The sequence below is a fragment of the Ursus maritimus genome, unplaced genomic scaffold (genome assembly GCF_017311325.1).
Source record: "Ursus maritimus isolate PB19 unplaced genomic scaffold, ASM1731132v1 scaffold_14, whole genome shotgun sequence".
Taxonomy (NCBI): Eukaryota; Metazoa; Chordata; class Mammalia; order Carnivora; family Ursidae; genus Ursus; species Ursus maritimus.
Genome location: NW_024423786.1, coordinates 43,356,265 through 43,378,546, shown reverse-complemented (window position 1 = coordinate 43,378,546; position 22,282 = coordinate 43,356,265). Strand labels below are relative to the sequence as shown.

At 47.5% G+C, this 22,282-nt stretch overlaps 1 protein-coding gene across 7 annotated transcripts in view; it reads left to right on the top strand.

Annotated features, from left to right (window-relative positions):
• Positions 1-22,282, top strand: part of GATAD2A (GATA zinc finger domain containing 2A) — a 97,793-nt gene that overhangs the window by 49,228 nt on the left and 26,283 nt on the right. For 5 of the 7 annotated variants that reach the window (XM_040628956.1, XM_040628952.1, XM_040628954.1 and 2 more), the window contains exon 3: positions 12,947-13,215. In XM_040628956.1, coding sequence (XP_040484890.1) covers positions 12,947-13,215 — 269 coding nt within the window. Of the gene's footprint in view, positions 1-12,946; positions 13,216-19,953; positions 19,975-22,282 lie in introns of those variants that run through there. The other 2 variants (XM_040628953.1, XM_040628957.1) reach the window with 2 other exon arrangements.

Here is a 22,282-nt window from a genome sequence, read left to right as displayed (position 1 = left end):
GTCGTCCCAGGATAGGATCTGTGCTTTCTTCAGTCGCCCTGCCCACCGTTCTCCCATGACTCCAGGGAGGGAGGTTGAGGTCTGAGGACCTGATGTCCCAGACCTGGCGCTGCACATCCCTGGGGTGAGTTTTAGCAGCCCGGTGAACTGTCAGCCGGCCAGCCTCGTGACCGTCTATTTTCTGGAGATGACTTGTCCCGAAATCTGCTTTTTTCCCCACACACTGTGCTGGAGTAAACTACTACGAGTCCTGTATTCTTTACTGTGCAGTCTGTGTGGGATTTGTGTTTAGGAATCTGAGGACCATTAAGGTTTTGTCTTCAAAATATTGATGATCAGACACCTTGGTGGCTCAGTCAGTTAAGCTGCAGCCTTAGGCTTAGGTCATGATCCCAGGGTTCCTGGGGCTCCCTGCTCAGCGGGGAGCCTGCTTCTCCCTTTCCGTCTGCCCCTCCCTGTGCTTGTGCTCTCTTACTCTGTGTCTAATAAATAAAATCTTAAAAAAAAAACAAAAAAAAACTGATGGTCACAACTTAAGTGTGTTAAAGTTTCTGCTGTCCAAGTGAACTTTGTTAAATATGTCCCCAAAAAGCTTTAATTCAGAAACATCATTTACAAGTCCTCCACTTTAACAAAATCAGATTGGAAATGTGTGTTTATTTGTAAATGTGAAAAACAGAGGTGCTAGTTCTTTTTACTCTTTTCAAAAGTCTTAACCTGTTTCTCTGGATAGTTCTTGAACCAAGGACTGGAGGTAACTAGATAGACGATGTCGTGGCCTGTCTTGGATGACCCCCCACCCCCCTTGGTGGTAACAGGCTTATATTTGATGGGTCATTAGCATTTCAGATGGAATGCAGTGTGTGCACACACTGGGGATATTTGAAGTGCCCTGTTAGGAGGAGGCTGGGATGCTCCTGAACTTAACCTTCTCTTTTGGCTCCTGGTCCAAGCTGAGCACTGCATTTACAAATGGTGTCTTTTCCTAGAAGGGTTAGGTAGAGACCACTTGTAGGGGCTGGGAGCAGAGAAGTCCCCTGAAGAGAGTGCCAGTGCTCAGGTTGATTCGTTTGATGGAGTGACTGGAGGCACTTGATTTAAGTTATATGTATGTGTTTTTGGAGCATACTCTTCCATTTCACAGCTCTTAGGGCTTCCTCCCACCCTGTCCTTTAGGATCCAATTACAGGTTCCAGCCCTTCTCACTCTAACAGGCTGATGGTTGGTCCTGACCTCCACAGTCCCTGGTCTCCTGAAGGGTACCTGGTGCCCAGGGAAGTCCATGGGAGGCCCTGCCATCACTGAGTGCCTCTCACACTGAATATAAGTGGTCTAACAGGATTCCTTTTCCTTCTGCACAATTTCATACCATTTAAAAAACAATTGTTTAACGTTTTGATCTCTTTTTATTTGGTTTCATTTACTTTTCTTGGAGATGGGTTTTCACGCGCCTGTATATTTTGCCACTTCATCTTTTCTAGCATTTTCTCCTCCCTCCTCTATCTTTACAAGTCCAGGTTTTGCCCTTGGGGGCCAGCTCAAATGAGGCATTTCTAGATTCTTCCTTTCCACCAGCAGGGTGAACTCCTTTTCTGGTGTTGACTTGTAATAAAATGGTGATTAGCACATGCATTTCACAGCCCTTATTAGGTCTATGCTCCCACGAAGGTGGGGACCCTGAGCTACTCTTCCTCCTACCCTGCGCATAGCAGGCACCACTGGGTCACTGGTCCCTTGGAGACCTCACTCTCTGGTGGATCAGAAGTTGAATGGACACTGATCACCCCTAAGAAATCCTGATCTTTTGCTCAGAATTGGACAGAGAAAGACCTTTTCTGAGATAACGGAGCAAGATTTGGAAGTAGGAGAAGGGGATAAAAACTCTGTGTGCACATGTGTGAGTGCATGTGGGGGGGGTGCCTGTGTCTGTGACTATGCATGAGTGTGGGTGCACATTCATGTATATTTGTAGTGCAAAGTTGCTTGGTGTGCTGCAGCTTGGGGAGTTGGGAGGTATCTGTCAGTGCCCCAGTTTTCCCATGTCCTACCAATAAGGTGTCCATTGAGTGGGGTCAAATGATCCCAGGTCTGGGGCATTATGTGTTCTTGTCCCTTTCCCTCTCTTCTCACTGCCCTAGCCTCTCCAGAACGCAGGGCCCAGGCACCATGGCCATTGGAGGTTGATAGTGAGATTGTCCAACTTGTGAGAAGCCTTTGAAAGTGTGACTAAGCCCCTTCAACAGAAGAATTTTTTGGTCATGTGTCTCATTTTTATGAAGTGGTTATCCACCTGGTGAGCTGTGTTCACTGCTTTTAACACAAAGCAGAAGGCTCAGAAAACCTGCATTGAGACCCCAGGTCCAGGCAGCCCTAGTTTGGGATTGATAGGACACTACCAGGTTGGGGGTGAAGTGATATGCCCACCAGTCAGGCCCAGTGTTCACATAAAAGTCAGCAGAATTGAAGGACCAAGGTGGTGACTAGGTGGAGTCTGAGCCCCTGACAGGTCCCCAGGAAGGTTCCTGGGATTCTCTTGCTGTCCCCAGGCTGGGGTAGGCTATGGAGCTGCAGCTGCAGGCAGAATGTACCAAGTGAAAATCATGATTGCAGGTAGATCTCTATCCATTTTGTGGGGCAGGACACAGGGTGCAAGACTATGACAGTGCTGCCTGTCTGCCCAGGACCTGCCCTAGAGTGGGGTAGTTGAGAGCACTGTGGTATGGACCTGCATTCTCCTGGTCCCCAGGAGGGGTGCTCCCTACCCCCCTTCTCGAAGTTTCCCTGGCATAGATGACCCCTTTCTTCCTAGCCCTCAAGGGTGAAGGGAAGTCCTGGTTATCTGGAGAAAAGTTGGGCCTTGCAGCTCCCTTCCTACTGCAGGACATCCCTAGGGACCCCTGGTCCTCCAGCAAATCAGCCCCAGTATGCTCGAGTCACTTTGTGTCCCAGCTCAAACATCCCTATTTCAAGAAGGGCTCACCCCAGCCCATCCCCTCCTACCCCTGTGTCCATCAATGTCCTTCACATTCCTGTGCTTTTCCTTAGAGCTTTGGCCTGGTGCTCAGGCATGAGTGCTGAGAAGCTGTTTGATTCTGTAACTGGGTTAAAGTTTCAGCCACTGCAGTAATTGAGTTTATAGCACGTAATTTCCTTATACGATGGACCTATTTATCTTGAGAGTGTGTAGGGCTTTTAGGATGGTATAAAATTGACCTGCGTAGTGAGACAGGCTGACCCTTTGGTGAGCTCTCTGCACTCAGCACTTTTTGAAACTAAATTTCTTCTGACTCGTCAAAAGGGGTAACCTTGAGTCCTGGGCTCAGATTGAATTTACATGTTCAAGTCCTTTTTTGAAACCTGTTTTCCTCTGTAGTCAATTCTCTGATAATGCTTGTTTTGGAAAAGCAGGTTTGTTCCAGCATTATTGATGTATTAGGGCACAGTTGGAGCATGACACATACGTTGTGTGTGGTTATGTACGATTTTGTCCAGGAGAAATGGCAGGTTCAGGTTAGAGGTTGGGAGGCTATGGCTCACAGGCTGGTGGTCTGTTTTGGTAAATAAAGTTTGGTTGGGACACAGCTATGCCCATTTGAGGCTATACCATTAACGGCTGCAGAGCCAAGTAATCAGAACAGAGACAGAATGACCCACAGAGCTGAAAATATTTACTATGTCCCTTTAAGAAAAAGTTTGCCAACTCCTGCACTAGGTGAATCCAGAAAATTGCTCCCAGCTAAAAGAGCACCTGACAGTACACAAAATGGAAATGCACACGCCTCATATATGCACCAGGCCCCCTCTAGGCCATACCATTTTCACCTGGGGTCAGACAGCTTCATTCCAGCATGTTATTATAGTAACTCAAAAAACAGCCACAGCAAATGCCAGGTCTCCGTCAGGTAAGGGGTCAGGCTTCAGGTAGCATTTGTGTATTTGTTGGCTGTTTAACATGCCACCATTTAAAAATCGGGTTCCTGTCTTTTTTTATGTCATGATGAAGTTTTGGGGTGTTGTGTACCTAACCCCATTGTTCCCGTAGCCCTGTGTTTTTATTGCACAATTTTGCAGTATGCCATGGTTTTTAGAAATGCGTATACGTTGTGCTCCAGCAGAACTTACTGTACTTAGAAAGCAAACAGCAAAAGGTTGATCTCACTCAACAACTTAAAGTTGTAATCATTTAATATCTCATCTGGACCTTGTGAGGAATTCCAGTATTCTTTGGAAACCTCACAAGTGACTGGGTGGTTAATGGGGTCTTTCAGTTGGGACTGCCTGGAGCATGGGCTTTAGTTCCCAGCACATCTCACGCATTTGCTGTGTGATTACCACCTACCTCAGTTTCCCCACCTGTAAGGTGGGGGCAGATGATGGCACTTACCTCATAGGTGATTATGAGGATCATCTGAGGTGATCCATGTGAGGTGAATGCTCAGTGTTCGGTGTTTTGCCCATAAAAGTAAGAAGACCCCACATTTCTGTTAACAATAGGGGAGCAATAAACTTGGGTCACGATCCGAGGATCTCAGTGTTGAGACGGGGTTGAAGTGTCTGGACCAGCCCCCTTTCCCCTACTGGGAGCTCCTCTCCATAAAACTTGTATTTGTTCATTCATCAGATGTCTGTCGTCTGTTTGCTGTGTGGCGGGCACTCTTCTCTTCCAGGGCTAGGGACATACAGGAACATTGACACTGAGGCCCAGCTGTCATGTAGCCTGTTACCTGGTGGGTGATGGTGACATCTGACTACGGGGTCCCATAGCTTCTGGCTGCAGGATTCTCCCTGGCGTGGTCCTGGGCAGGGCAAATCTTAATTCCCTCAGGCACAGTTCCCTCTCATTTGAGGATGACTGTTTTATCTTCCTCCTTACTAGTGCATGTATCATTTTAGCCCCACCATGTGCTTGTCACTCCATGTGAAAACAAACCATTTAAACATGATTTAACAAAAGGTCTTTGACCATGTAGTGGAATGTTCACAGTGGTCAGCTTGTGGTGAGAGTGCCAGGTAGAAAGAGGAATGGTGGACCTGGGTTTCAGGCCCAGACTCTTCGCCTACCTAGACTTGGATTTCCCCACCTTGGGTGACATGCTCATCTTCAACAAGCAGAGGTTGCTGAGTGAGTGGTGGTGGCAGCTATCACCCCCAGCATGTGTGGGTGTACCCCCACCCTGGTCACAGGACTACTGCAGGGAGGGTCTCCCTAGCATCTTCTTAGTCTCTAGGTCTTTGAAGGCCCAGGGAGCTCCTAGCCAGGTAGCTGGACCTAGTGCCTTCTTGATGGCGTACAAGAGAGAAAACACCTGTATTTTTGGAGTATCTTGGGTTTTCAGATCCCTAAGGGCTAAGAACCCAGCTTCAGTCAGTGAGTAAGACTTAGTTCTCCTTTTGAGGAAACCTGCAGCACAGGACTCATGTGGCTCCCTTCCTCTGCCTGAGCCCCTCCCTGCTCAGTGGCGTGGCCCTCTCCTGCCTAGACCATCTCCCCAGATTCCTGTTTCTCTCTCAGCCTCAGTCTTTGAGACTCTATCTCTGTACATTCTGCGTTCGGACTTTCTGAAAGCCGAGGGTTTTTTGTTTTTGTTTTTTTAAGATTTTATTTATTTGAGAGAGAGAGCATGAGCAAGGCGGGGGGCAGAGGGAGAGAGAACAGAAGCAGACTGGTGCGGAGCAGGGCGCCTGACGTGGGGCTTGATCCCAGGACCCAGAGATCACAACCTGAGCCAAAAGCAGCCGCTTAACCTACTGAACCACTCAAGCGCCCCTGACACAGAGTATTTAATGAAAGTACTTGTTTCCTTCATTTTGACCTATAGAACAAACCCCAGGAATCATACATTTCATGAGGCTAATTTACAGAAATGTAGGTTTAACTCAGTAGCATGTACTGAACCTGTATTGTTTTTCTCCACACTGAATATGAAGGTGAATGGGAAAACAAAGTTTCTGCCATGGAAGAGTTTAGCGACAAGCTGGCAAAAGAGATGAAGCTGCTGAGTAGTATAGGGATTTTTGCCTAGGGCAGCCCTCATGAGTAACTGTGTGAGACTCGGGCTCCCTCAGAGTGAGCCCACACTGATGCTGTGGCCTGGCAGCCAATTCACAGCTGGTAGCCCAAGTAGAAGGTGGGCTATGGGAATGAGCTGAGGGGTTTGGGTTTACTGCTTAGAGCTTGAGTGTCTCTCTCTAGTGATGCAGAGGGTGGACTCTTAAGCTGCATAGATGCTTGCTAATAATGGATGGGAAGGTCGCAGCAGCATCCTCTCTCAGTCCACTGAAGGTTGCATGTTTGTCTTACATTTTTGGTTCTGCCTGTTGGAGGAGCCAGCCTTGTGAATTCCCTATATTACAAAACACCCTCCCTCTGGCCTAGAGCACTTCCCTCCAAAGGGCCCTCTTCCCTTGTCTTACTCCCACTACACTTGTCCTTTCAGTTTTCAGCTTCTGCATGTTAGAATGTTAAACTTTATCTAGCTCTCCGTTTTATCTTTGTGTTCTTTGAATATAAGACTGATATGAAGTCATCATTAGGAGAAATAACTTCATACAGAAATGTTTAATACAGAAAGTGAAAGTTTCTTAATTTTTTCTTCAGAAATGGGTGCTGTGGCTTTTAGCCCAATTTCTTTCACTTTTGATTTTAGTAAGCTTTGTCAGTATTTTTTCCTGAAGATTAAAGCCTTTTTAAGCCATGTGAATGGTATTATACTATTCTGCAATTTGATTTTCTGATTCAAGTTATTTCTTTTTTTTTTTTTTAAGATTTTATTTATTTATTCGACAAAGAGAGAGACAGCCAGCGAGAGAGGGAACACAAGCAGGGGGAGTGGGAGAGGAAGAAGCAGGCTTCTAGCAGAGGAGCCTGATGTGGGGCTCGATCCCAGAACGCCGGGATCACGCCCTGAGCCAAAGGCAGACGCTTAACCGCTGTGCCACCCAGGCGCCCCAAGATTCAAGTTATTTCTAACATCACTGTGTGTCTCTTCACATAGTATGTTTGTGAGGTATGCATAGGGAAACTGAGGCTCGAAGAGTAACAAGCTCCCTCAGCCAGTTCCCTGAGCTCTGGCTTCTGTTCTCTGTTGTGTCTGATAGTAGAAGCTGGCTGTTGGAATCATCCTTCTTTTCCCCAAGTTAAATCGCATCCCTTGTACTCGGCCTTAATAGGGTTTGATGTTTAAAACTTGAGAACTGGCATCTTTAGTATGAGTTCCTTCCAGAGCACAGCCACTGCATCTCTGCTACTGTTGCTCAGAGAGATGCATCAGGGAGTGGCTCAGGACTCGAACAGAGTGAGATCTCTGTTCTGGAAGGGAATACATGTGCCTGTCAGCCAGAGGCTGCTGGCACCAGAGTACAGCTTAGCTGTTCTCTTCCCCGGCCCCTCCTCGGGTGCCTGGGTTTGACTCCCAAGAATGTGGGGAGCCTCCAGAGGGTGGGTAGAGGGTGTACAGGTCTGGGACGCATCTTCCTGAGCTTCCTCAGGCTGTTGGGAGGATGAATGGGATTCCTGGGTTTGGGCAGGAGACAAGGAGGAGGCCGTGCAGGGGGGCAGCACAGTCGCACAGCCCCAGCCTCAGGACCACCAGGGCACAAACATCCACCTGCACTGTGCATCTGCTCGGGGACACTCTGGCATTGGGTGCCCAGCTAAGGCCTGATGGAGCTGCCCACCCAGCAGGGCCTATGTGTTGAGTGTGGAGATTGGCTAGTGCCAGATGAGGCCAGTGTCTGGATCTCATTGTCACCCAACTTGGCATTGGATGCATCACAGGCCCTTCTTTCTTCCTGACAGGAAAGGGTGCCCTGTGCTACTGAGGACAGTGGCTGCCCCATGTGCAGGCCTTTACCTGTCAGCAGACACTCCTCAGCCTCCCTGCGTGGGTCTGGTAGACTCATGCTCAGCATGTCCAAACTACCCCACTCCCAGCCTTCTCACAGATCTACTCTTTCCCCATTTCAGGAAATCAATTCCATCTTTCCAGTTGCTCAGGCAAAAATAAACAAAACAAAGCAATCCTTTCTTGCCTCCCATCCAGCTGTTGGCATGTTGTGTTGTCCGTATCCTCTAAAGTACACTTAGTGTCTGGTCATGTCTTCTCTCTGCTCAGTCACCTTTCCATCCTGAGCCACAAGATACAGAAGCCTCCCAAGACTGCTCCCCCACCACCCCTGCTCCAGTCTGTCCCCAGATCAGCCAGGTGATCCTTTAGAACAAATTGGATCTCCCCCTATCCCTGCATGCTCCCTCTGAGGGCAGTCCACACTTAGTACCCTCTTCCCCCACCTCCTCATGCTCACTCTTTTCTGAGCTCTGAAAAGAGCACCCCAGGTCCACTTTTCAGAGAATCGGCTGGTCACTTCTCCCAAGCACGTATCGCTTAGCACTTTTCTCATGCCTGAAACAGGAGTGTTACTGGTAGTATTCCTGCTGGTGTGTTAGTAACAATGTAGTATAAATAACATTTCCAAGTACAGATAGTATTAATGATAATGCCTTAGGGTTATGGCGTCATGACTTGTGTTTATTTACTTTTTTTTTAATCATCAAGAGACGTTTACTGGTGTTGTGTGCTCAACTTGTGCCAGGTGCTTTCTGTTTGTCTCCTGAGTCTTGTTTAAAAATTCTGGTTCCTTCATCATTCACCCCTTTGGAGTAGTTTTAGAACAGGTTTCTCCTGAGGTTCACAGATCAGTTAGACAGTGGCATTTTACTTAAAGTAGAGGCACCTGGGTGGCTCAGGTGGGTGTAGCCCAGCTACTGGGCGGCTGACTCTTGATTTTGGTTCAGGTCGTGATCTTGGGGTTGTGGGTTCAAGCCTCATGTCAGGCTCCTTGCTTAGTGTGGATTCTGCTAGGGATTCTCCCCCCCCCCCAACTTGCATGTGCGCGCACGCTCTCTCTCTCTCTCTCTCAAATAAAAAATAAAATCTTTACCTTTTAGTAGAGGTGATTACAATTTGCACAGACCCAAAGCCCCATGTCATCATTCCACCTAGGATTTGGTGGCCCCTTTGTTCTGGGGTTGCTCTGTGCTGTGCCTGTGTAGCCTCTAGTGTGGCTGCAACCTCCCTTCTTGGGGCGAGGAAGGTCTGGGCTTCATGCTGCCACCTCTCTGCCTGCCCAGCCCTGTCTGAGGATGTATTAGAGCAGGCTCTGCTCAGCTTCATTTTGTTTGCAGAGAGTGAGAGGTAGGGGCTGAGGCCACCTGGGTTCTAGCCCTGCTTCCTGGGTAGCATCATGTGCCTTAGGCAGCCTTGCAGCCCTGGGAGCCTCATCTTTACAGTGGGCATGCTGCTGTCAGATTCTGCCCCTGCCTGCATGTAGCAGACAGCACAGGATCCCCCTTCAGTAAGAGGGAGCTGCTCTTTGTGGGCTGGCAGTTCCCGAATGGACCTCTGTTGTCTTTCCCTTCATTCTGCCCTTACTGGCCAGGGATTTTGAAGCAGATCCTACTTTGTTATCGCAGTAATCCAGCCTCTTCATCTGCTGTTCAGAAAGTATTCTAATGTACCTCCTGACTGCTTTTTTGCAGAGATCGTAGGTCATGCTTCATTCCTCAAGGCTGTTTTTTTCCTATAGCTTTGTGTCCTATCCTGGGTTCGTGCCTGCAGGGTGGTGGCCGCTAGCCATAAAGTACAGGGGCATGGGGGCGCCTGGGTGGTTCAGTCAGTTAAGCATCTGCCTTCGGCTCAGGTCATGATCCCGCAGCCCAGCATTGGGCTCTCTGCTCAGCGGGGAGTCTGCTTCTCCCTCTACCCCTTCTCCCCTGCTTGCTATCTCTCTCTCAAATAAAATCGTTTAAAAAATAAAGTGCAGGGCACACTGGTCCTTCATGCTGAGAGGAGGGAGGAGCTGCTCTTTACCAGCACCTGCCCTCCCCAGGAGCAAATGCCCCATGTGGGCTCTAAGGCAACCACCTTGCTGTGGAGTAGGCTCCACCCAAGGCAGGGCAGGGGGTGGGGTGCAGAGCTGGATGCACCGTCTGCCGTGGTCCCCCGTGTCCCCTCCAGCTCTGCTGTGCCTTTCTGTGGTGGAGGAGGCATGCAGCCGCCCTCACCCCCCCTCCCCAAGAATCCCCCACCAGAGCTGGAGGGACATGGAGCCAGAGGGGCAGGGCATGTGTGCACTATTAGTTCTGGACCTAGGGTTGGCAGAGTTCCAGCCTCTCAGCTTCGGAGTGAGCTACCCTGACACTGCACACAGAGCATAAACAGACTATGTTCCAGGCCCTCTGCTGGGGACCCTGATCAGCTACCCAAACTTGGGTGCTGTGGGGGGGCCTTATGACCCAGGGTGGTCACTGGGGCTAGAAGGAGCAGCCCTGTGGGTGTGAGGCTCTGCTCTGTCTCTTTGCCATTGCTTGTTTTACACCAGTGACAATGAAGTGAGGTCACCTATGCACTTCCTTGCCAGTTTGGTGCCCTGGCACACAGCAACCTGGTTGTTGGTTTCCCCCTTCCCCTTATCTGTGTGGGCAATTGAGAGGAAAGACTTCATGTAGGGTCTGGGTTTGGATGAGTTTCATGGATTGGAGCCTGGAGCTTACAAGGCCAGAGACTGCGATGGCTGGCAGGGTGGGGGTGCCAGGCTGGAGCAGAGGCAGAGTGGGGGAGCATGGGGGAGTTCGAGTACAGAATTGGGGAGGGCATCCTCCGGATCCACCTCAGTCCCTCTTCTCCTCCAGTGGGTACCAGGCCTGACTGGGAGCTTCTCCCATAGGGACAGAATTTCTTCTGACTCTAGTGGGGGCCCTATTTCCCTCTTTTCTGGTTTTGTCTCCTCTCCTCTTTGATCCTGACAGCCTCCTTTCTGGTCCTGGGAGCACAGCTACCTGCTGTCCAAGACAGCTACTGAAATTGTTCCTCTTGTCTAATTCCCGAATGTTCAAGGAGCTCCTGTTTTAGTCAGTCCCCAAGGAAAGATGACCCATGCCTCCCACAGTGAGGGAGGGGAGGGTGACTGACACTCACAGCAGTGACTTATCTGCAGTCTCACAGAGACAGGACTGATAGATTCAATGGGCAGGCTGACAGGGTTTGTTGTGAAGGCATATCAAAGGACAGAAGCCATAGAGCTTTGGGCTAAGAGGGACATGGGGGCATCCCTTGCTTTTTCTGAGCCGATTAGGAGGCCATATCCACACAGAGAGTGGGAAGAAGGGATGGGGGGATATTTGAGGGGTGACTGGGACTGAGAAGTTGGTACAGGGTGGGTGGCAGGCATGGGCTAGGATGCTAGGAGGGGTTGGGGGCAGATGGAGGCCTTGTTGATATCCTGTGCCCTTGAGCTTCAGAATTCTCCAGCCCCACCTTCCTTCAGCATGGGTAGGGAGGACCCTGGGAGTGACATGACCACTAGGAGACTTGCTCATTTTGACCCATTTGGACTGCCTATAGGAGCAGATATCTGACTGCCCTGGCCAGGCCACACTGGCCTGACATGTGTATATGGGCCACTCTGCCTTCTGAGCCAGGAGCATGAAACAGCTGTCCTTTTTCTTCTTTTCACTCTAAGTCCACCAAAGGGGTCTTTGGGGCAAGGCCCTGCGCTATTGCTCACTTGTGGAATTGGCTCCTAAAGAAGATTGTGAATGAGTCATCTCAGGAGTGTATCCCATATATGATGATGTGGCCCCTTCATTGCCCCATGGTGTCCCCAGCCTCCCAGATGGTGGGCTCCAGGACTGGCAATGACTGGCCCTGTCCAGGACAGGCCTCTGAGGGTAATCACTGGTGAAGAAACTGAGGTGCCAGGTGCCCAGACACAGGTGCCTTCAGTGTAGGCATACCACAGGTATGAATTGAGATTCTCTGAGGGGCCCATGGTGTGTTCCTCCATGGGCCCCATGTTGGTAGATGTGGATGCCTACTATCCTGTGTAGAACTGGTACTTTGGGAATTCTACTAGACCCTGGCAGCTAAATTCTTCTTTGTCCCCTCATGAACTCTGGCTTGGCTTTTTAGACCCAGACTCTGCAGTCTTATTTCCTGTGTCCTGCCTTGTTGGGACATCAAGGCTGGGCTCGAAGTGGCTCCTTTAAGAGCGAGCGAACAGTCCCATTCCAGACTCTGTTGTGGAATGCCAGCAGCTTCCCTGCAGACAGACATCACTGCGCTGTCCTCCGTCCTGTCTCCGTGAGGGTTAACAACACTTCAGCTTGTTGTCTGGAACCGGTTCAGACTGGTTTTCTGGAAAGTGCTTTGTCTCTCAGACTGAATCCTGGGAAGGGTCATGTGGAGCCCAGTGATGTCATGGGATCAAAAACTGACTCAGCTGTTTTTTTTCTTCTTTTCTTTCTTTAAATCAAGATATGTGTGTGCTGCAGGTACAGGGTGCTGGCACAGTGACGGGCCAGCTCTCACCCCACTCAAAGTTTACCTCGCTGGCAGTCAAAGGGTTAAACGGGATCCCCACCTCTCACCCCCCAGAGGTGAGCAGGGAGGGAGGAGGCTGTCCTCACTAAAGGGGAGACGAAGGGTCAACCTGAGTCAGTGCAGTGGAGGCTGGACCTGGGCAGTGACCCTGCTCCTGGGACAGCGTGGTCTCCCTTTGCCGGATTCCAGACACCTCCAATCCAGGGCAGGTACTCAGAATCCCATAGGCAGGGAGTTCAAATCTAGGACAGTTTTCCTCTATTTGCTTTTGAGTCTGGAGCACAGAGAATTCCCCTTCCTTCTGATAAGCAGCCACTTTCCATTGTTCCTGTCTAGGTCCCCACAGGTCTGAGCTCCCCAGATGCCCCACTGATTCTTCCCAGCCTTCCCCGGGCAGCAAAGAAATGTTCTGGGCACACTTTGTGGGTCCTGCATTTGTTGTGCCTACTTCTGCTAACAGCATGTGGCAAGGAAAACTCTCCAAGCTGACACTCTGAATAGTTTCTAAGAAGGTAGCAACTTGGTTGTGCCAAGTTTAAATGTCGTGTTTTCTCCTTCTCCCAAAGTTCAGAATGACTGAAGAAGCATGCCGAACACGGAGTCAAAAACGAGCGCTTGAGCGGGACCCAGCGGAGGATGATGTGGAAAGCAAGAAAATAAAAATGGAGAGAGGATTGTTGTCTTCAGAGTTAAACACTGACGGAGACATGAGAGTGACGCCTGAGCCAGGAGCAGGCCCAGCCCAAGGGTTGCTGAGGGGGGCAGAGGTGACGACCACGGGCAGATGCGAAGGGCAGGCGGGTGACGGGCCCGTGGACATGCGTACCTCATACAGGTGAGCAGGAGGGACCTGGGTGTGAAGAGGTGGTGAGGAGATGGGGATGAGGCTTCCCTTCAGGCCTGCAGGAAGCAGCTCTAGATGAGTTATGGTGGAGATGGCTGTGGGTTCCAGTCCTGGCGTCACTGTGCTGTCCTGGACACACCTCCCCACTGGGGCCTGGATGTCAGTGGCAGAGGGTATGGTTCTCACAAGAGGAGGGGTAGTATTCTCATTGTTGGCTCCCTGTAAGGCAGGAAGTCTTCACTAAACTCATACCTGTTGTCTGTTCAACTGGTGCTTTTGGTTTGTAGGAAAACTTGGGAGTTTTTAATTTGAATATCTCTCTTTGCTTTATAGATCTGGGGTTCAGGAGTGCAGGGGTTCTGCACTTTTTCTGGGTCACTGGGTTGGGGATAGAGTCTGGAGTCCAGCTCAGGGATACCTCTCACATGTGCCACCACTCCTTATAGGCAGCACATTGTCAGGTCTTCTGTGGTGTGGTGTTTTGGTTTCTCCTTAGTCAGTACTGATTACTTCAAGAGTAACTTTTCCCGATCCTCAGCTTTGTGAGGTTCTTAAGGAAAAAACTTGAAAGAATTAAGATTCAATGTTGTTCCTATCATTACCCCCCCCACCACCACCATTTCTTCACTTAGAAACATTCTTTTCTTGTAAAGAGAAATCTGGGCCTAGCATCTGCTGTCACTGCTTCCCTTGGAGCTCTGGTGAGAGAACCATTCTTTCCAGAATGTTCACACCTAGATGTCTTATGAGCCAGATATTCCACGATCGTGTATGGGTATGGGCATGACCTCCTGGCCCTCCCTCAGTAACCCTTAATCCTCCCCTACAGATTCCTTTCCATATCTGTTTGCCTGAGGTTGGGGGTGAGGGTGAGGGTAGCAGGTGCAGAGCCAAGGAAGTTGGGAGCACCTTCCCTTCCCATGAGTGTTTAACCCACACAGGGATAACTCTACCCCGCAGTCTTCATGTTAAATTCATTTTGGAGCCCAGATTTTCAGAATCCTAAGGATTTCAGAGGTCATCTGGCCTGACATTTCTCAGCTTTTATAATTCTTAACCTCTTTGAGATAAATGGGAAAATCCAACCCCTTCTATTAGGGAAGCATTCAGAGTTGAGGTGGGTACTTTCTGTTTCTACTACCCCAAAAGGTCTTTTGCTGTCTGGCTGTGCTTTTTGCTGTCCCTGTTCTAAAACCAGAGGCCTCTTTGAAAGTTTCAGTAATAAAATTGTAATTCTGGGCCTCCTTTCCTTCCCTCTGACTTGGTCCTCAGGAGTGTTTCGGGTGCTGTCTCAGGTAGCTGAGGCGGAGGAAGAGCCCATGTTTGTGAAGATCTGCTGGGTTCTTGTGTTCCTGGGCTCCTAGTATGCATTTTCTCCTGTAATCACCTTGCTCCTCTGCAGGGCAGCCCAGTGGATTGTGAAGGAGAGATTACCAGATCTTTCTGTTGATACAGCCTGGGGCTACATTTGGCCTCTGGGCCTCTTGCTTCCAGGCTTTCCCCATTATGCCTATTGGCTTCCAACCCAAGATTACTTGGACAATGTGATGTTTTCTGTTGATGGGGATGATATCCTTATGACACAAAGGATGTAAGGGAGCAGGGATCAGAGATTAACCCAGGCACACAGGGCAAGGGTGATCCTACAGGACTAGAGACACCCTAGGGCACTCATGGAACAGTATGGGAGTGTGGAAAGAGGTTGGCTTTGGTGGCCAGCAGGCAGAGTTGGGGTCACATCATATTCCCTGACTGGTCTTGAGCAGATGGTCTTAGTCTTTGTTTCTTCATTAGTAAAATGGGTGATAATCTCTGCCTTGCAGGTTGTTGGGTGACATATGTATACCCAGAATTGGTCCTAGTGTGGGGAGGAAGTGTTGGTGACAACTATCCTTTAATCTTCACTCAAAAAACGATGTCCACGTGTAGAGCTAATATGTCCCTGAGTTCCCACATAGAATATTCTGTTTAATTTATTTGAGAAGTACAATTGTGAGTTTTGACAAAAATCATAGGATGAGGTATACCCCACAGCCATTCTAAAACTGTGATCTATTCTGGAGTGCGTGGCCCCAGTTCTGTGTTAGAAACAGGCAGTCTTTAAATCCTCATTGAGAGCATCTGTCTTGAGAACATCCCTTTAGGAACTTCCCTGTATCACAGTGTGGTTGTTCCACTGGTTCCCAGGTTAGTGTGAAATCCCACATTAGGCAGATCAAAAGGCACAGCTGTACTGACCATAGCTTAGGTGTGCTGAAGCTCTTTGGCTTCAAGTTCACTGAATCTTATAAGACTAACATGCCAATTTTAGATCGTTCTGAGAGAATTTCATTTTTGTTTTTTAATTGAGATGTAGGACACATGTTGAAAAGTACAGAAGGGTGCCACGTGATACATTTTCAGAAACTTGAACACATCCTTATAGCTAGAAATAACCTTGAAAGCCCGCTTATGCCTGCTTTTTGTCACTACCCCAAGGGTAACCAGTTTCTTGGCTTCTAACAGCACAGATTAGTTTTTCCTGGTTTTGTACTTTAAATAAATGGAATTATCCAGTCTGTACCCTTTGCTTGTTTTCATTCAACATAGTGTTTGTGAGGTTTACCCACGTTGTTGAGTTTAGTGGTAGTTAATTCATTTTCATTGTTGCGTAGTATTCTGTGTCTAGAATTTCTGTTTGGCTCTGTTTCACAGCTGCCTCATTTTCTTTCACACTGTCTTTTTTTTCCCCTTAAGATTTTTTTATTCATTTACGTGAGAGAGTGTGCACAAAGTACGAGCAGGAGGAAGGGTCAAAGGGAGAGGGAGAAGCAGACTCGGGGCTTGATCCCAGGACCCCAGGATCACGACCTGGGCTGAAGGCAGACATTGAAACTACAGAGCCACCTAGGCGCCCCTCAGGCTGTCTATGACTCAAATCGGGCTTTTTGAAGACTAAAGGGAGTTTCTGGTGGCTTCTAGGAGAGATAATTTTCTTTAAGGAAGTGGCTGGTGAATTAAAATCACCAAGATAAAACCTTCCCCCCCCCCACTACATTGGGGTGATGTGTAGCACACATAGGCAGACAAAAGGGTAAAATCAGTTTTCTCCCTCTCTACAGTTCCCCTCTCCATCTCTGGCAGTTTTTCTGACTTATGCTCCCAATTTGTGCATATTTTATTTTCAAAAAAAAAAAAAATCCAAGCTGGAGGGTAATTTCCAGTAATGATTGAGTGAGGAGAGATTTTCAAATCCCCCCCCCCCACAAGTATAAAACAGGATAAAATTGGCCCAAAAATGTCAATCATTTCATTACTGTGGAAATGGACCAGAGGCGTACAATAATCTGAATAGTGTTTGTGCTTAAGGAACTGCTTTTGGTAAGAATAGTGAGAATTTGTGGCATTTAGCCTGGGGCTCCTTCCATGCCCTCTCCACGGTTCTATTGCTAGGGAACTTCTGCCTGGCAGGTATAGGCTGTGAAGACCAGCCCCTTCTCTGCAGGAGCAAGAAGGGGCTCATTCAACTTAAGAGCTTTCTGGGCAGCAGCCCTTGGCCTTGAGGTTGAAGTAAAGTCTTAGAGATGGGCAAATTGGGAAGGACTATTAGCCCAAGGTTGCAGTCATGGTTGGGGCAAGACAGAAAAACTATTTGAAGAAATAATGGTCAAAAACATAGGTGAAGAGAATTTTCACTCATCCAAGCAGCTCAACAGACCTCAAGTAGCAGAAATACAAAGTGATCTATACCTAGGCACATCATAGTCAAGTTGTTACAAGCCAGAGAAAAAGAAAATCTTAAAAGTACCAAGAGAAAAAGGGCTCATCACATACAGGGGAACATTAATATGATTAACAGACAGCTTCTTACCCAAGATCATGGAAACTAAAAGGAGTTGAATGACATTCAGAGTACTCAAAGAAGAAAACTGTGTCAACCTGGAATTCTATGTCCAGCAGAACTCCTTCAGAAATGAAGGCAAAAAAGACATTTTCAGATACAGACCGAAAGAATCCATCACTGGCAGACCTGCCAGTTCTCAGGGCTGAAAGAAAATGACATGTTGGTAACTTGGGTTCCCAGGAAGAAAAGAGCATTGGAAATGATAAATATGTGGGCTAACATAAAAGACTTTATTCTCATTTCTTCTTAAAACATACAACATTGTGTAAAGTGTTAACTGTAGTTAACACTGGTCGTAATAGACAAAACCATCTCAGCTCTCTGGAAATTGACCAAAGACATACAAAAATCTGTTGTGTTTATAATGGTGACAGATATGTCAGATAATAGTAGTACAAAACAGGAGGAAAGAAATGGAGCTCCATTGGGGTAAAGTTTTTCTACATTTTACCAGAATCAATTTAGTATTAATTTGAAGCAGATTGTGGTAAATTAATAAGATAATTATTGTAATCTCTAGAGCAACTATTAAGAAAAATAACTTTAGGGGCGCCTGGGTGGCACAGCGGTTAAGCGCCTGCCTTCGGCTCAGGGTGTGATCCCGGCGTTCCGGGATCGAGCCCCACATCAGGCTCCTCCGCTATGAGCCTGCTTCTTCCTCTCCCACTCCCTCTGCTTGTGTTCCCTCTCTCGCTGGCTGTCTCTATCTCTGTCAAATAAATAAATAAAATCTTAAAAAAAAAAAATTAAAAAAAAAAAAGAAAAAGAACTTTAAAATGCAATAAAAAAATAAATTTAGAGGTACACTAAGAAATGTTTAACACAAAAGAAGACTGTCAATGACGAACAGAGGAACAAAAAAAAAAAGGGGAATATTTGCAGAATACAACTAGCAAAACGACACATGTAAATCCAATCGTATTGATTATTGTGTTAAATGTGAGTGGTCTAAACACCCCTATTATAAAGGCAGAGATTGTCAGACTAGATTTAAAAAAGCAAGATCTAGCTTAATTATTTATTATCTATAAAAGACACTCCTTAGATTTAAGGATGCTTTATCCTTCAGTAAAATAGTGGGAGATACTATACCATGAGTAACTATAGGAAAGCTAGAGTGACTGTTAATACTGTCAGATAAAATTGACTTTAAGACCAAAAAATAGTACAAGAGCCAAAGAGTGTCATTTTATAATATATCAGGGAGACATACCAGTCATAAATGTATATGCACCTAAGAACAGAACCCCAAAATACCTGAGGCATAAACTGATAGGGTAGTAGAAATAGACAATTTATCAGCTATAGTTAGGGAATTCAATTTTCCACTTTTAGTAATTGGTAGAGCAACTAAACAGAAAATTTTAAGGTTCTAGAAGACTCAAAGAGCATTGTCGACCCATTTGGCCTAACAGGAGTCTATAGTGCACTTGGTAACTACAGAAAACCGAATACGTCTTTATACACGCTCATGGAACATTCTCCAGGATAGAGCAAATGCTGGGCCATAAAACAAGACTCAAGAATGATTATTTTATTTTATTTCATTTCATTTCGTTTTATTTATTTATTTATTTTTAAAGATTTAATTTATTTGATAGAGACACAGCAAGAGAGGGAACACAAGCAGGGGAGTGGGAGAGGGAGAAGCAGGCTTCCCGCTGAGCAGGGAGCTGGATGCGAGGCTTGATTCCAGGACCCTGGAATCATGACCTGAGCGGAAGGCAGACGCTTAACAACTGAGCCACCCAGGCGCCCCAAGGATGGTTGTTTTTTAAACAAAAAAAAGACAGTAACAAGTGTTGGTGAGGATGTGGAGAAGGTGGAACCCTTATACTTTGCTAGTGGGAATGTAAGATGGCGTAACAGTTTGGCAGTTTCTTACAAAGTTACACATGAACTTACCACATGACCCTGCATTCTATCCAAGGAACATACTCAAGAGAGATGAAAACATGTCCACACAAAGACAGGTACATGGGTGTTCATAGCAGTATAATTCATAATAACAAAAAATGGAAACAATCCAGATAGTCAAGCAGGGAAAAATAAAACATGCTATATCCATGCAGTGGATTACTATTCAGAAATATAAAAATGAGCTACTGATTCATGCTGCAGCATGGGGAAACCTCAGACTCACCATGCTGGTGGGGAGACAGCAGACCCAGAGATTGCATGTTGTGTAGTTTCATCTACAGGGAGTGTTTGAAACCAACTGACTATAGAGACAGTGATCAGTGGTTGCCTGAGGGCAGGGGTGGGGGCGGGTGGGAACAGTGATTAACATCTCATGGGCACAAGGGAACTTTTTGGGGGTGGTGGAAGTATTCTAAAATTGGATTGTGGTAATGGTTGCACAACTCTGAGTTTATTAAAAATCATTGACTTGTACTACAGTGAATGAATTTTAGTGGTATGTAAATTATACCTCAATATGGACATTTAAAAAAATTAATGAGGTTAAAATAGTTTGGTTTCTGTTCTGGTATCCATAAACGTGCTCATAGAAAAACAAAAATCCACAGAGGTGGAAGTTGAGCCTGCTGGTCTTGTGAGACCAACCCAAAGGTCATGGGCACATGCCTGCCCTCCCCCTACCACACCCCAAATCAGGACTGTTGGAAGAGGCTAGAGTTGGGGCAGGGAGAGGAAGCTATGTTGGGTTCTCCGTTTTGTTTCTGCGGTAAGTAGATTCTCCTCCTGTACTTTCCTATAGAGAATCTCTTTGTTTCACAAGTTGTTGATCTTTAGAAATAATGTGGGCCATGCACAGGTGAGAACAACTTTTTCCGCCCCGCCTTTTGGGTAGAAGAGCATTTAGCTCAAAACATGAGCCGCCTCTTTAGAGGTTTTGCCCCTGAAAGGTAAGGACTGGGGGTCTTGTGACTCTGGGCCTTTGTTGTGTGGGGACTCCATGAACAGCCACCCCCATGCTTTACCGAAAACGTGTTTGTATATGCCTTTTTCTGAGACATCAGCCCTCGCTGGGTTGTTAACAGGCCAGGACTAGGCTGACTCTGTGACCTGCACCGTGGTGGTCCCGGGGATAGAAATGATAGGACAAGATCTGATCACAGCTACTTTCTGGTGTACTGTAATATGAAACAATGTGCAGAGCTCTTGGGGAGAAAGACTAGAGGTTAAGGGGTATGGCTCATTGGGGATGGAAGTCCATGGGTGCCAGAGCAGACCGTCTCTACTTCCTCATTTTACCTGGGAGGAAACATGACTGAGGCTCCTTGGGTCCCATGGGTGGGGCAGGGGCAGACAAGTAGGCCAGCTTCCACTTCTCAATAGCCTGCTACATGGGCCTCGGTGGATGTGGGGCAGATGTCCTGATGACTTCCTGTCCTGGTTTCTATTGGGGTGTGTGGCCTTTGGGTAGCTGCATGTCTTCCTCCTCTCTCCCCATCCCTCTTTGCATCATACATCTCATTTGCCACAGGTCAGGTCTTCACTTGGACCAGGGGCTTCCCCTCTGGGTAGAAGGGGATCCTGTCTGCCACTGAGGGGTCCATGGCTTACTGGTAGTAACATCTGAGCCATTAGAGCTGTTCTGGCTTAGTTTTTCTGGCTTTCCACCTCCCTAAGTCAAGCACTTGTGAACATAAACAGACTAAAAATGCACTAAAAGTACCCTCTTTACCAGGCCTGCAAAGCAGGGCCTTTTTGTTAAAGCTGGTGTTCTTGATGACAGAATCACTATCCCATTAGAGACTTTGGCATTCACAAAGGTTGTCATGGGTGTGACACGTCTTTTAAGAAACTAGTCACCTTTTCTGTGCCTGTGCCCAGGGGCGTCACTACTCATTTGGTATTAAAACAGGGCTTGGTTGTCCTGCAGTGGTGTGTTGTGTGGGCACATCATCCACACATGTAAACGCCTGAGTTCTCTTAAAAGTGAAACTGAATCTGAGAGTAACATGATGGTGCAGCTGCCTGTTGTCTATAATGTGGGATTATGTAGACGGCCTTGTTCTGTTCTGTGTAAAAATGGGGCCTGCAGGTAAAGGGGTGCATCCCTTAACTTATCCAGGATGACTCCCTTGGTCATAGGTTGAGTTCTTGTTGTTCAGCAGATGCTCTTTGTAAGCAGCCTATTGGGAGAGGAAGAATAAAAACTGGGGTTGCTGCCCTATGAGAAGGCAAAGCCCAGCAAACCTCTCCTGGTGTGTTTTCAGCTGTGTAGTCCAAAGCCTTATCAGGATACAGAACCTAGTCATCACCATAAAAAGGAGTCATTTATACATTTCCTGTCCTTCTTGACTGGGTACACACTCTCACCCTAGACTAATCTTGCCTCTTCTCAGAAATGGAATCATGCATGTGCTCAGTGGTGTTTGGCTTCTCCATGTGCTTTGGGATTCATCCCTGTTGTATGTAGCATTTTGCTGATTGTCTCCTGTGTGGGTATGCACACTGTATCCACTCACTGTCCGTAAACACCAGGTAGACTGCAGTTTGCCGCTGGTGTGAGTGTGGCTACTATGATCATTCCTATAGGTCTTTGTGTGGGCATCAGTCCTTCACTTATCTTGCTAAATACTTAGGGGTTGAATTGCAGGGTCACAGAATACATGCATGTTGAATTATTTTAAAGAAACTGCCAGGCATTTCCCCCCAAAATGTCTGGGCTGCTTTACTCACAGGTATGGGAGTTTCAGCAGCTTCATTCTCAATTTGGTGTCATCGTTCTTTACAAATTTAGCCATGGGGTCTATAGAGAGGTCTGGGTCCATGTCCTGGCTTGCTTTTGTGACTGTTACCTCTTTCCCATGGTGATAGAAGGGTGATCGTTGCTGCCCTGGCTGCCTGTGTGGGGATGGAAATGGGGTCCTCGCCAGGCATGTACTGACCTGAGCCCCCACCTACTCTGTTCTAAGGACCGTGCTCCATCACAGCTGTGCCTCGCCTGGCCAGCTGTCTGCTGGAATGTGTGTTCTTGAGTGAGTTTTGTGAATGTGACACAGCTGTGTGTGTGATGGCTTGGGTTCTTGGCACAGCCTGGGTCGGTGTGGTTGTGATCCTTACCCTGGCTCTCTGACAGTCTTCCTCATAGAGATTAGACCCCCCCCCCATACTCCCCCCGTTCATGTATGAGAGCTTAGGAAGTCCCTTAGCCAGAAACCTGTTTCCTTCTCTGTGACCATCACTTCCCGGGGGGGGGGGGGG